The sequence below is a fragment of the Halyomorpha halys genome, unplaced genomic scaffold (genome assembly GCF_000696795.3).
Source record: "Halyomorpha halys isolate HHAL.00 unplaced genomic scaffold, Hhal_1.1 Scaffold28.1, whole genome shotgun sequence".
NCBI lineage: Eukaryota > Metazoa > Arthropoda > Insecta > Hemiptera > Pentatomidae > Halyomorpha > Halyomorpha halys.
In genome coordinates, this window is record NW_027110130.1 from 1,363,065 (window position 1) to 1,378,718 (window position 15,654).

Sequence of the window (15,654 nt, forward strand, 5' to 3'; positions counted from 1 at the left end):
CGCACCCGGACCATATTCCATTCATCTATTCACACGGTCAATCAATAATCTTCCAATAATAAATTCTTAAATATAAATTTAAAATACAAGTAACTTGTGGCTAAAAATAAAATAATAATTAACAAAAAATAAAAACCAATGGGAAATAAATAAAAATTTAACTAAAAAAAGAAGCTACACTTTTGGGCTTTAATAACATGAACGTTTTGGGATCTTTTGCCCATTATCCAGTTCTTTTTATTAATTTGTGGACATTTTTCATTAAATATTAAAAGTTATTTTTATATATTCTCAACAGAATATAAGTCATAATATTTTAGTGTCCTGCTTCTTTTTTTATTCATTTTTTGGCTTTATACAAGGTAGAAACAAAGAGTTTCTTGTTTGGTCCATTCTCATCATGTGCCTGTAGAATCTCAGTCTTCTGATTCTTATTTCGGTTTCCAGGTCATTTATCTCCCTGTAGATTTTCTGGTTGGGTCTTAACCCGTAGCCTTCCTGTGTTTTCTTGGACCTACAGATTCTCCTCAAGATCCTTCTCTCTATTTTCAGTAATTTTTCCAGGCTAGAGAGACATGTTGTCTCCATTCCGTATAAAGTTACTGGTTTTATGACCGTGTTGTAATGTCTTATTTTTGTGTTAAACGATAGGTTCTTTTTATTGTAAATATTGCCTGTTGCGATTTTCTCCTTTATGCTATCTTTCTCCTAACCGTTATTGCATACTATCTCTCCTAGATATTTAAATTTATTTCACTCTTATCCGTCCATATTTCGTCTCAATTACTTTTTTGCCATAGTTTGTTTCCGTCATCATAAATTCTGTCTTTTTGTAGGAGACTTGTAGGCCTGCTTTTTCTGCTATTTCTTTCAGAGTATTTCTTTGACTAATTGTCTCTTCCTCTTTTTCCGCTAGGAGGGCTAAATCTGCAAAGGCTAGGTTGCTCACTTTCATTACTTTATTTTAAATAATTTTCTTTTGTACATATATTTACAAACTAGATTTTCACATGTATATTAATATTTGTTCTTTTCTCTTATTTAATTTTAATATTTCTCTTCTCATACAATCTTTATCTTCTTATAATATTTAATCTATTTGTATCTTTCAACACTATTTATGTTACCATAATGTTAGTTATTTTTTAATCATTCTGTATATACTTTTATTCATTACGGTTATTATCTTGTTTTTTTGCTCTTTTCCCTGATAAAGGCTTGAAATTCTGGCCCTAAACATTGGCTCTAATAAATAAGTTTTATACTTATTTATGTTCTTCACTCATCGCACCCCTAACCATCTCCTTACTATATAATCCATGATAAACTATCAACTCATCATTATCCTTCTTAAATTATTTTGCGGAACCTCTGGAAGAGGCCTGAGGAACCCGGACTGGGAACTGCTCATCCAGAGCATTAGAGAAGCAGCTATAGGCATTGGCATTTTTGAGATATAGTGATTTCTAAGTGAGTGAGTGAGTTATTACAGACATGAGAGATAATATTTCTTTTTTGTTTAATTTAAAAATATTATTTATATATTATTGTTGTTAAAATATAAACAATCATAGAAAGCTGTAAAGTATTATTAAATATTGTATTTTCAGGTCTGTCTTGATCATTAAATCATTTTTTGCTAGAGATTATGATCAATTATTAATAAATGGAGACCCAGATGAACCTAATCCAGGTAGCAGCGGTGTAGAAGTGCCTCAAGAGTAAACATGTCCGCCTCGAGCACAACATGGTATTGACAATTTTAGTGTTGCAGTAACTCCTCAAGCTATTGTAACTTTGTGATAAAATAATCCTTTTATAATATTAATGTTAGGTTAAAGTGTAAAAGTGGTGCATAATATTTATATCTATTTACGTAATAATATACAGTATGCTTATAAACCCCCTATTTAGAATTTTAATGACTTTTTGTTTTTAACACCTTGACCGCGGTTGACGCTATATTATCATCAGGTCTTGAGAGTATTTATAACAATAAGTTATCATTGAGGGAGGTCATTTTTCTAGCTTTATTTGGAGTGGCTCACCTTGGATTGTCTTAAACTGTGTTTAGTACTGTCTTAGCTTCCACCAGGCATGATCATTCTGTGGCCTTTAAGGATTTTTACACTCTTATGTTTTTATTAAAATATATAAATTTATTTACTTATATATTCAATTATTTTACACTCTTCCAATAGCATTTATTACATGTTCACAAGTCAAAAAAAAAATTATATTGTATTGGATTATTTCATGTTGTTTAAATATTTTATTGAAAATGTGGTGATATACAATAACTTTCTCGAGTCCTTATTCAGTAATTAAAAAAAAAACACATAGTGCGTGGAATAGTCGTCATGGTTAAAAAAAACACTTATTTAAATTTTATTTGCCTAAATATTACATTTTATAAATTATGTGATGCTTATTTAAATTAAAAGAAAAGAAAAAATTACAATAAAAAAGAATTGTATTTTTAAGTGGTTTTCCAGTGGAGCCTCCTGCGGTCAAGATGTTAAATAAGTTTATTACCTATTTATTTTTAAGTATACATCTGTTATATGTTATTTTATTTAAATTGATGAGTATTTTTAAAACTTACCTCTGACATATCAAATTAGACGCAATATGGTTACAATTTTAGTCAAGTAAAATAATAATCAAACAATTTTTTTTTTATGTTTATTTAAGAGATTATTTCTGTGGCTGTTAGCTAAGAGGCCTTGTTTAGCTAGGCTTAATTGTATATAAATAAAGATATATGTATTATATATAGGTACATAAAAAATAAGTTAACATTATGATATATATTCTTGCCCTGTTAACATATCCCAGTATTTTTTTATTTATATATTTTTAAATAACTTTAGGTCAATTATATTCTCTAAATTATGTCAAAATACTTTAATTAAATTTATTTATATATTAGGTACATGATCGGAAGAGACTACATCTTATTTTTGTTTTAATTTTTTTTAAAAATTATTGACTTCAAATTTTATATTTTGATCTACCAAAGATTATGAAATTTTAAGTTGAATTATATAATTATAGTTGGAAATTTTTTTTTTCTTTTGTTCCATTGAAAAATTGAAAAATCATATTTTAAAAAATTTACTTTTTAATTTTTAGTGGTCTCAGTTATCCGAACTAATGATTGGAAAAACCAATTCGGATTACCATAAATGAAGTTTAGTTTAAAAATACCTAGATACATAGATACATATACATTTGTAAAACATTTATGGATGTAGTAGATATCTATCATTGTTTTAAATGAAAATGATTCATAAATGATATACACTGGATTCTGTTTATAATGAACTCCTAGCGACGAGGTGTATTTGTTTATTATAACTAATTGTTGATGCATGAATCATGCTACATGAATTATGTAAATGTAAAATAGGAATTTTTAAAAGTCAATTATTGTCACCAAACATTAATAAATTGCTTTATTTAAAGCAAATGATATTCAACTTTATTTTTTGTAAAATAATGTATATATGAGATAAAATTGTATAACATTCATAAAAGGGGAACATATTTAAAAATTAATAAATGAAAATTATTTGAATCTTTTCAAATAAGTATATACATATCAAAAAAGATGACAAATGTAATAAAATATATTTAAAAAAATATTATTTTTTTCAATTTATTGAAAAATATTCTGTTGTAACTTTTTATCTATTTTTTTTTTTATTGGAAGATCGTTAAAACTCAAATAGTAATTAAACATTAAATAGTAAATAGTAGTGAGCCGTTGTTTCTACTTTGCAGGGCTTCATGAGGCTCAAAAAAGGTACAAACAACAAAAATAAAGTAATTAACAGAATAGATAAATTAGAGTTCTTGTTTGTACAGATTTTTTTCATGGATTTCTTAAAACCGATCTAATATTGTTTAAAGATTCATCAAAACGGAAAAAAGAAAATCCCCATTCTAACCTGTATCTCTGCGGTACTTATTACATATTACTGTTGTTGATTAGTGCATTTATTATGTTTTGTTATGTTATTATTATGTACATTTCTTATTTTTGTTCAATTTGAATGTTTTAAAAACACTTAAGGAATGCTTTTAAAAAGTTTAGTAGAACTAAAGAAATTACTAAAAGGGCATTTTTATAATTTTTAGGAGTTTTTTGTGTGTGTTTGTTTTTGTTTTATTCTTTATTGATTTTAGGTCTTAATTTTTTAATTGTGATGTAATAATTATATACCAAATAAATTATATAAATTACAAGTATTATATAAATTGATTAACATTGTTATATTTTTAGCATTTTAATATTTTATGACTTATAATTGGCATTGTTGTTATAAGTATAATTGTCATTATATTTTAGAAAAATATAAATTTTCCATATAAAAGGAAAATGATCCAGGTGTGGTAAAATAAAAAAATCTTAAATAAAAATTAAACTATTTAATGTGAGCCAATGTTTGGCCCACTTTGCTGGGGTTCATCAAGGCTAAAAAAGATACAAACTACTAAAATAAAGTGACAAAGTAATAGAATAGATTACATGAAATAGAAGTAAACTATGGTGTGTCTAAATATGGTTTAAAATATGTGAAAATTTATATAAAAATGAACAAAAAAAATCAAAATAAGATGTACAGTGAAAAGTATAGATAGATAAGAATTACTAAAGGTATTATACAACTAATGAAAAGAGAAAAAATAATAAATAGAAAAGAAATATAAAAAGAAAAAACAGAAAAATGGGGGAGGAAATGAAATGATTTTTATTTCTTAATTTACGCAAGAATTTATATAATTCTTATTCCCCTTTTTCTGTCTTTTAGTATGTACTGTATTTTTGTATTTCTTTTTTTTTTTTTATTTAAAATTATGAAGAAGATGCTCAGGGTTGTGGTCAAAAGAGAATCAAAAATAGTTAACAACTATTTATTTTCCGACGTTTCGCCCCATTTTGTAGAGCTTCATCAGGGCTAGAAAGATAAAAAAAACAAAAAAACAACCAAGAACATTTTTATATTGTAAGATATAAAGATACAAAAAGGTAAATTAAGAAAATTTTATACAAATAAAGAAAAGAAGATATAAAATAGAATGAATATATAATAAACAATTGTAAGAATATAAAAAATTACATAAGCTATAAGGTTAAAAATGTATAGGATATGCAAAAATAGAGAAGTAGATTTGAGAAAACAAAATTTAACACACTAAAAGACGGAAAATAAAGAAGTAAGTTGAGATTAAATAAAGGTCAAGAAAGGATAAATAAAATTAATAATAATAATAAAAAATCAGTAAAAGAAAAATTCAGGACCACTCAACTATTCAAGTTAAGAGCTTGGGTGGCTTAGATAGAATATCGGAAGCGTACATGAGTGGCGGGAGAGGTGACCGTTAACGGTTTTATTTCTATTTCAAATATGTCGTGTATACCAGAAAGAAATATAATAGTATGATGAAAAATAAAAAAAATTAATACTAGAAAGAGATATAAAAATAATAATTATAGGGGAGGGGATATTTCAAATACCATTTAAAGGGTATTTGAAATAAAAATATAACCGTTAAACGGCTGACCACCTCCCCTCCACTCTTCAAATTTATCGTAAATGTCTGTTTAACCTATCGCTTTGAACAGCCCTGCAAAGAGGGGCGAAACGTCGGACATTACATAGTTAACAACTATTTGTTCTTTTTTGGCTGCGAACCTGACCATGTTATTATATCTCATTAAAAATTATAAGATATTTTTATTTTATTATACTTTTATTTCATGTTATCTATTCCCTTAATTTGTTACTTTATTTTAGTTGTTTTCATCTTTTTTAGCCCTGATGAAGCCCTGCAAAATGGGTTGAAACGTTGGTTCTCATTAAATAGTTAAACTACTATTTATGTGTTGTTTTTTTTTATAATGCACCCGGACCATCTTCCTTTCATATCTTGCACATGATCAATCAACGATCTTCTTAAATTTTCCATTTATTATTTTAATACCTGTATAATTGAAGGACTCCCTTTAAGGACCCCCTAGCTATAAAATTCACAAAAAAAATGTTTCTGCATAAAAACAACTTAATCTGACTGATTCTAGTAATGAAGAAAGCAATGAATCAGTCCTTTATTCCTAAAGATGGCTCTTATGTGCCAAAACTAAAAATTTGTTAATTTAGTGAAAGGTAAGAGATTTATTTTTCTTATCCTTGAAAAGTTCGAAGAAATGCTAGTTATAATTTTTTTAGAGAGAGCTCTTGAATGTTTCTATGATGTTTAGTTGTATCTCGTACTATACTCATTCTATTGGGAACTGTGCTGTAATTGGCTGTATATCTATATTGTATATCTACGAATATTATATTTTTATTTAAATTATTAGCCATTGTAATGTTATAATTTAAAAAATGTTAATAAAAAATAAGAATGTAAAATATTAGTATTTTTTTTTTATTCAGTGCTAGCAGACCTGGCAATGCCTCACAATTGCTAGATTTAAGGATGTAGATAGATTAATTGAAAGTTTGACATAAATTAATATACTTAGTTATTTACAGATTGGATTAATGATTGAATCAATTGTTTATTATATCTATTTAGTTCATAGCATTGAATAACATTATATAATAAAAATATATTGTAAAAAAATATAAATAACTTCAACACAGCTGAACCAATCTACACTAAACTTGTAAGTTGTTTAGGGCTCTATAAACACCACCAAAGGGTATAAACCAGATCTAATTAAACAAATTAGAACCGGAGATATAAAATAAAACATTTAAACAATTTTCTTAATTTTAAACCAATATTTTGCCCTTATATGGGTTTAATTGATGTTAATGTAGGTTAAAAGAGAAGATATTCACCTTTTGAGTTATAATGACAAAAAAACAAAATTCAAAGAGAACCTGGCTAAATTCTACATTTTTTTTTTTTGTTTTAGAGAGAATTTAATCACACAAATAACATTATTCTAAAATTAAAAAGGAAACAATATATTGGTATTATGGTATAATTGTAGCTGTTGCAACAGGGGCTGAAGAATCCATATTTCATAAAAGATCTAAGATCTTATTCTCTCGGTTCATGATTTAAAATAAGAAAGGCATAAGGTGTATAGGTGACCAAAATACTCAACTGAGAGAAAAAAGATGTCACCGTAGGAGCAAACTGGTGAGAGAAATGCTCAATCATACCCTTGGAGGAGGTCAAAGCAAAATTAGATTATGAGTAGGTGTGGAGGTAAAAGAGGGAGTAACATAAACCCGCGGCAATAACAACATGAAAGAGTTAAGGAAAGGAAGTCAAAAGTATAAACAAAACAAATGGAACATGAGGACATTTATTTCCCAATATAAGAAAAATACTCAAGGCTACAAAGGTTGAATCAATTTTTTTCTCACCACACAATAGGACCCATCTAGCTAGATGGAATTGACAGACAAGAGAATTAAAATCTAATAAATAAAAATAAATATTTGCTTGTTCGTTCTTAATGTACTGCCATACCTTTCATCCCATTATGATCGGGAGTTTTGCTAAATCTTCAGGATTTTTCCCTGGAAGGTTAATTTACTATAGGTTTATGATGTTTATGTTTGTAGGAGTAGGAGTAATTTTCATGATATTGTCTAAAATAAATTGATTTCTAGTTATATGGACAAAATTTCATATGAAAAATTCATATTCATAAGCAAATACCATAAAAACTACTACTTCTTCGAAGTTAAACATTAAAAACTACGACAATTTCCAATTAGTCAACTTTTACATTAAAAACCAAAATTAAAATTCATTTATCACAGTCACTTGTTAAAACTTTATCACACCCTTTTTTTCTTTGTTTTACCTGATTTTACAATTAGAATTTGTGGATTTTTCTTTTTGAATTTATTTAATGATTCTAAATCTTGTTTCTATTTATTAAAAAGTTTTTGAATATTATTATTTTTACCTTTTTTTTTTTCTCTATAAAATTACCTATTTTCCTGATTATGTTATTTCTCTAGAACTAAAAATATTTAAACACTCAACTTCATGCAGGCTATTCTGCCCAGGTCACAACAACAATTCCTAATTAGTCAACTTTAACATTAAAAACAAAAATTAAAATTCATTTTAATCCCCCAAAGGGTGTGATAAAGTTTTAACAAGTTACTGTGATAAATGAATTTAAATTTTTGTTTTTAATGTAAAAGTTGACTAATTGGAAATTGTTGTTGTGACCTGGGCAGAATAGCCTGCATGAAGTTGAGTGTTTAAATATTTTTAGTTCCAATATTGTGTTAAGATGTCCCCGAGGATGGCCGGATTGGCCGAAACATCAGACTTATAAGAAGAATAAAATGTTTTGAGACAAAAATGGATAAAAATTAAATTATTTATTTAAACAGAATTAACCAGTCTCAAGAAAGTTAAAGATTATAAATAAAATAAGATAGAACTGTATCCAGTATGAAGTAGTTCGAAACAGCTTTCAATAAGATTAAAGAAGAATTTTTATTGTTATTTTTAGAAATTAGCCCTAATGTTATGTTAGAACTTTTATCATTATTTATTAAACTAGCTAAAGTAAAAGGAAACATTTTTTACATCAAAGAATGTAAGTATAGGCATAGGTTTCCTCCTCACATTATGTTACCTATAATTAACCTCGAAATGAAATTTAATAGTAAATTTATAATAAGTCAAAAGGAAGTAAATATTTTTGACAATATAGCAATGCAATTTATAAATTTAGATTTAAGGCAAGGTTATTGGTTAAAAAATGATATGAAAAATCTTAATAAAAACATAGACAATTTTTAAATCAAATACCCACCTTATAATGATAAAATAGATGAATTTTTTACCAATAACCGAAGAAAACTAATGGAAAATTATAAAGGGATACTAATAAGTAAAATTAATAAAAATATCAAGGTTAACATTAAGAAGCCATATAATAAAATAGGAATGGACAATGAATTAAACAAAACTTTTATCTCAAGTAATAATGTTGGTAAACAAGTTAAATACTCTCTTAAATTCTCGAAACATGATATTATAAATTAATATGAAAAATTGAACGAAATGAATTTATAGAGAATCTTACAAATGTAAATATTCCAATTAATATAATAAATTTTTTAAGCCTTGGTGATAATGTGAATTTAATTCCTAAAGATATCGGAAAGGATATTATTATAATGATAACAGATTTAGAAATAATATTAAAATATATGGATACTTGTGACAATCACAAAAACAGTTTGAGAAATAATATAATCAGGAAAATAGGTAATTTTATAGAAAAAAAACAAAAAAGGTAGAAATAATATTATCCAAAAACTTTTTAATAAATGGAAACAAGATTTAGAATCATTAAATAAATTCAAAAAGAAAAATTCACAAATTCTAATTGTAAAATCAGATAAAACAAAGAAAAAAAGGGTGTGATAAAGTTTTAACAAGTGACTGTGATAAATTAATTTTAATTTTTGTTTTTAATGTAAAAGTTGACTAATTAGAAATTGTTGTTGTGACCTGGGCAGAATAGCCTGCATGAAGTTGAGTGTTTAAATATTTTTAGTTCCAATATTGTATTAAGATGTCCCTGAGGGTGGCCGGATTGGCCGAAGAATAAAATGTTTTGAGACAAAAATGGATAAAAATTGAATTATTTATTTAAACAAAATTAACCAGTCTCAAGAAAGTTAAAGATTATAAATATTATAAACTACTTTATAATACATTTAAATAGCTTTAATTTGAGTGCTAATAGACATATGTGCCTCTAATGGTTCCTAAAATATAGTTATTCATAAACCAAACAGTTAGAACAACTATTAATCAACATCTTGTGAATTTATTTTGGCAAATGTCATAAGAAATACTACTCAGACGAAGATAAACCTTATTTAACTATATTATATTATATTAAAGTAGCTTTAATTTAAGTGTTAATTGACATCTACGTTGAATGGTTTTTGAGTTATAGATTTAGCAAAATAAATTCACTAACTTCTGATTTTTCAGAGCATTTTTTATGAAATATTGCTTTTTAAAAAAGTATATCTTGGAAACTATTGAATAAATAGCTATTTTAGGGCTCATATTTTAGCAAATTTACTCTTCCTTAAATGATGTTCGAATAGGTTTTTTAGTCTTGTAGATAGTTTTAAAGATGTGGAGCTCCAAATGAATTATTTTAATTTTTGAAACAGCTATCATTTTTAATTTACTCTAACCATACTTGGGAGGCTCATAAATTTTAACTACTAACTATACACAGTTTTCATTAAATTATTCTTAAATTTGGGTAAAATAACTGACTTTTATCCTTTTTGTCACTTGGACTAGTACAAGTTGGTCTGAATTTGTGGCTGAACCTTCGAGTGTTGGTTTTTGGATACAAATCACAGGGCATTTGGACAAGCTTGCGCTGTATTCACACTTTTGTGCTCAGTTAGTATTGTGTTAAAACTGTCAACAGATAAATAATTGTAAACATTATTTTTTCAAATAATTAATGTTTACAACAATAAATTGACTAAGAATTAATAATAAAGGTACTCTTGATGTGTTTAATATAAAATGTTTCACTATGTTAAATGTTAGAAGTATAGGATTGTGAGCAGCCCTATTTAATGTCATGTTAAATGCATAAGAGCTCCTAGCGGGTTTTCTGTGCAACTTGTTTTATAACCTTTCCTTCCAAAAATTCATGTTATTGTTTACTTCTAAATTTTCATTAAATTAATTTATTACAACATGTCTAAATTGAGTAAAATGTGGAAGTTGTGTAAAAGTTTGGCAACTGAATGTCTTGTTGATCTAACTTGTGAGGAAGAGATTTAAGATGAGCAAATTGACAACTGTCATTAAATTATTATTATTGTCATCCATTGCTTTATTAGCTATAAAAACATCCAAAACAATACAAACACAATCAAAACGCAAATACGAGCAAGTACCTAACACGACAACAAATAAAACATTGACGAGCTCAGCAGGTCTTTTTCGTGGCGTCATTCTCCATTTAACAGACCTAGTAACAGACTCTCAACCATGTTACATGTTATATCGTTTTAACATGATAAAAGAAGGAAATATTTTTCCATTTAACACGCTTTAACATGTTAAACTAAAGATCATGAATACCCCTATTAAGTAAGATTTTATTCTTCGATGGACTAGGTTAACATAAGTAACTGGACACCTCTAAAAATGGACTTGGTTTTATTATAATTATTATTCGTATGTTTTTATCTTTAAATCAACTATATACTAACTTCTATTAAACTAATACATTTAAAATGCAGGCCCTACAATTAGAGTTCTGGCAATGGTCAGATTCTCCACTCAAGTTGAGTGTTTGCGGCTTTAGCGCACTTGCTTAGCCTCCACAGGCTCAATACCAGTGATTTGGCGAGAGGGATGCGCTGGGATCTCTTGAGCTCTGCTCTAACCCTGGGGATAGAGTGGGCTCAGGGATCCTCAGGTCGATTGTGTAAATATTGTATATATTATTTTATTTATTTATTTTTCATACAGATAGTTTGATTATGCTCATCTTGTCTATTCTTTTGTTTGTATATATATTTTTTTTATTATTATTTTTTTCTTTTCTTTTATTTATTTATTTATTATAGATTTGTTTATATCTGTACTTAATTTTTAAATTTATAATCAATCAAGGAAGAATTCGACTAATTTTCATTTCTTAAAGTCGTTATTACATTTTTCATCTTCAGTTATAAATCTAACATCAAATACATTTAAAAATATGTGATGTAGTTTGATGAAGTGTTGAAGATGAGCTGCTATAGGCTCAAAACGTCGGGCTATACCGGCTCATCTTCAATCTTCTCATTGCCCAACATCACATATTCTATACTGAATATTGTTATTATTCTAAGCTATATTAAAAAATAAATGAAATCTGTACACGCTTTGTTAAACTAAAGATCATGAATACCACTAGTAGTTCAAAAAACCGATATCAACAACAAAATGTGAGCACGCTTTGAGTAACTCTCAATTTTTTTAAATCTCCTGCCTAGCCATTTCTGGCTTACGCGATGCGGCAGTAACTCTCAACTGTCAAATATGGCGTACCATAGGTCACGCCTACGAAAGGAATAGACCCCGCCTTCTCTGACGTCACTCGGTCAGGAAACGTACTCTCTCCATTATTCTCCTTCCTCCAAAGGAAGCCTTTGGAAAGGTAATCCAGCAATAATAGTCTTAAGGACTCATTACTTTGAATTAATATAAATATATTTGAATAATTACTTTCAGTAATTATCCAAGTATCCCAGACACTACAGGTATAGTACATAGAAGGTAGTATAATGTTTAATCTTAAATTATTATTATATATGAAATTTACTTATAATAGAGTTTGCTTAATTATAATGCAATTTTCGTATATAAATATATTAGATTTATCTTTAATTAAATGTATTGTAAGGTTTAGTTAAAAACATGCTATCTTACATCACCACTAAGTTTCCTTTTTATCCTCTGCCACATCAGCTTTGAGGATTAAGACGAGAATCGGAGTAAGGCTGCTTTTGTTCTAGATCGACGACTGAATAGGATCTAGAAGCCAACACTCTCTAGGACCCGTTGTATTGGAGGAGTAGAAACCTTAACAAGAATAACACATCGTCGAAATCTAAATATAACAGATTAGCTAAAACTATTACATGACTGTCGTTAAAGACTCAATGTCTTTGTGTAATTATAAAATAAATTACAAGTTTCACCGACCACAACGCAGTTATACTGTATATAAAACAACAGTGAAATTTTTCGTTTCTAAACTTTTAATCATTCACTAAACGTGCTTTGACACATTTGCCAAACCATGGCAAATTCCTGCATGCGCAAGCTTGTGGATGAGTTATTTGGATTGGCTGGTACAAGTTGGCAGGAATTTTGTCCGATGAGTGTCGGTTTTTGGGCACACTTCAAAGGTCCTTCGTGCTACATCCACACATCTGTTTCAGTTTGCATTGTTTTAGAAATTGCTAACTGAATAATATTTATGCTTTTCATGTTTTAATTAATTAAATAATTAGTACAACCTTGAGATTAAATAATTAATACTAATTTAAGATTGTATATTTTAAAATTCTATCGATTTATTAAAAATACTTTTTTAAGGTTTTTTTTTTTTTTAAATTTAATACAGCACAGATATACATTTATAAAGACAGTATGTGTTTGGGTGGCTAAATTAATCATTATTTTTAAAAACATTAAGTACAAAATTTGAATTTATAGGTTATGTAGTACTCTATTGCTATGAATTTTACATATTATATATCCTTAATTAAACTTTTTTTATTTATTGCTATTTACAACTGTACATTATAATACATCTAGTAAATTTGATCTCAGTTAAATTGGAGTGTTACAGGCGTGTAGAGAAACTACCCACTGGTAGCACACTAATGACGTCTTAAATTAGCAGGTCTCGTGGCAATCTTCTTTTCAGGTACCTCAGAGGATTGTTAGGAATAGAAGAGGAAGGAAGGTTAGAGAGTTTGTAATGGAAGGAATAGTATCAGAACGGTTACATATGGAACATTAAGGTCTTTATGATTTTATTTGTAAGTAAGGAGCATTGAGGATTTTACGAAGAATTTTGGATTGCAATGATTGGATACGAGAGGGATTCGAAGGTTTAGTGGAGTCCCAATGCTCAACTCCGTATGTCCAGATTGGTCTTATTACAGTCATGTTGATCAGTCTTTTGTAATGAATTGGAAGTTTAGACCGTTTGTCTATTAAGTGCTGTAATAGTCGAAATCGACGTGCAGTTCCCTGCCTTTTCATTCTTGTGTGAGGATTCCAGTTTAGTCGTTTGTCCAAATGTAGTCCAAGGTTGTGAGGATTTGTTTGACAGGGGTAAGATCAACATTATTAAAGGAGACGCAGTCGGTAGGTTTAGGACGAAGGGTAAAGGTCGTTTGATGGGATTCATTTTAATCCTCTAATTACGACACAATTCTCCGAGGGCTGTGATATGGGATTGGAGAGTTGGAGATGCAATCAAAGGGTTATAATTAACTGCGAGCACACTTGTGTCATCAGCATACGTGGTGAGGATAGTGTTAGGATTCGTTAGGATGTCAGTTGTATAGACTGTGAAGAGGATGGGACCGAGGATACTACCTTGAGGAACACCAGCGGACTGAGAATAGAGGGCGAATAGGAACCATTGTGGTTTACTCGGAATAATTTTTTGATGGGAAAATATTTTGAAGGTAGGAATCAATGGAGTTTGTAAAGCAGTCCCGGGTGCCAGGCTCGATCAAAAGCCTGTTCTACATCGAAAAAGACTCACGCGCAGTACATCTTAATTAAATTAAAAGTAAAATATTATATGTATAAATAATTGACCATATAATTTTAAATTATGAAGAAGATGGTCTGGGTTGCGGTCGAATAAGTACAAAAATAGTTAACAACCATTTTTGTTCTCTTTTGACCGGAACCCTGACCATCTTCTTCATAATTTTCTAATTTACCATCTAATTTTTAGATATTTACGTTTCCTTTCATTTTTCCCATCTTTATTTTGTTCCATATTTTGTTTGTTATTGTGTAAATCGAATTTAATAGCCGACAAAAGTCAACCTCAACAAGTGTTTGAATACCGATATTTTTTGCATCCTTTGTTTACCATGCCTCAGAGTTTAGCCTCTGATGCTAATTATCATATTAGCTAGCTAATATTTAGTTAACTAATAGCTAAATAGTTACCAGAATCAGGTCCGCTATAAAATGGAACTAATTCAGTTATTTAAAAGAAGATAGCCATGGTGGCGGTCAATAAAGGTATCAAAATAGAAGAAAACTGTTTATTGTTAACCAACGTTTCGCCCCACTTTGCGAAGACCTGGCTGGTAAGAATAAGCAGCGTGGCAACGCGCCTTTTTACCAACCCTGTGGTTACGAATTCGAGCCCAGTCCCATCCGGGATTTTTACAAACATAAAATTATACAGATCTCCCTTACAGCCTCCACTCGGGCATTTGTGAGGCCCGTTAGGCAATGGGTGGCACTCACAAAAAATAGGCGTGGGAGTGACGCACTCACCCTAAAAAAAAACCGCACCAAGAAACGCGCACACTTAGATCTCCATGGCCTGTTGCCCATATAATAATGATAATAATAATAACTAACTACTATCATCTACTATTGTATAACTAACTACTTATCTTTCAGTAGATTTTTAAGAAATTTTGCTTTTTAAAAAGCTCTCTCGAGAATCGTATCTCCAGAATATACGAACTATTGGACGTAAATACCTATTTTAGGGCTAATATTTCGGCAAATTTACTCTTCTTTAAATAATGTTCTCTTAGATGTTCTAAGGTTGTTGGTAATTTTTAAGATATTTTTTTAATGATAGATTTATTTATTGATAGATATTACAATCTGCCACACATTTGTGGGCAATAGGTAATAGTGATGAATGATCTCATACATACTAAAATAAAAAAATAATAATAAATAAAAAAAATAATGAATAAATAAAAAAACTCTCTCTTAAAATATATATAAACAAAAGAATAGACAAGATGAACATAATCAAACTATCTGTATGAAAAATAAATAAATAAAATAACATAATGATAAAATAATATATACAATATTTACACAATC

At 28.4% G+C, this 15,654-nt stretch overlaps 1 protein-coding gene across 1 annotated transcript in view; it reads left to right on the top strand.

Moving 5' to 3' along the window:
• The window catches only part of LOC106683817 (probable peptidoglycan muropeptide transporter SLC46), a 25,760-nt gene extending 20,591 nt beyond the window's left edge, over positions 1 to 5,169 (top strand). Inside the window, exon 10 of the mRNA XM_024361661.2 lies at positions 1,611 to 5,169. Within this exon, the coding sequence (XP_024217429.1) occupies positions 1,611 to 1,725 (115 nt within the window). The 3' untranslated portion in view covers positions 1,726 to 5,169. The remainder of the gene's footprint in view (positions 1 to 1,610) is intronic.
• Positions 5,170 to 15,654: the final 10,485 nt, after the last annotated feature.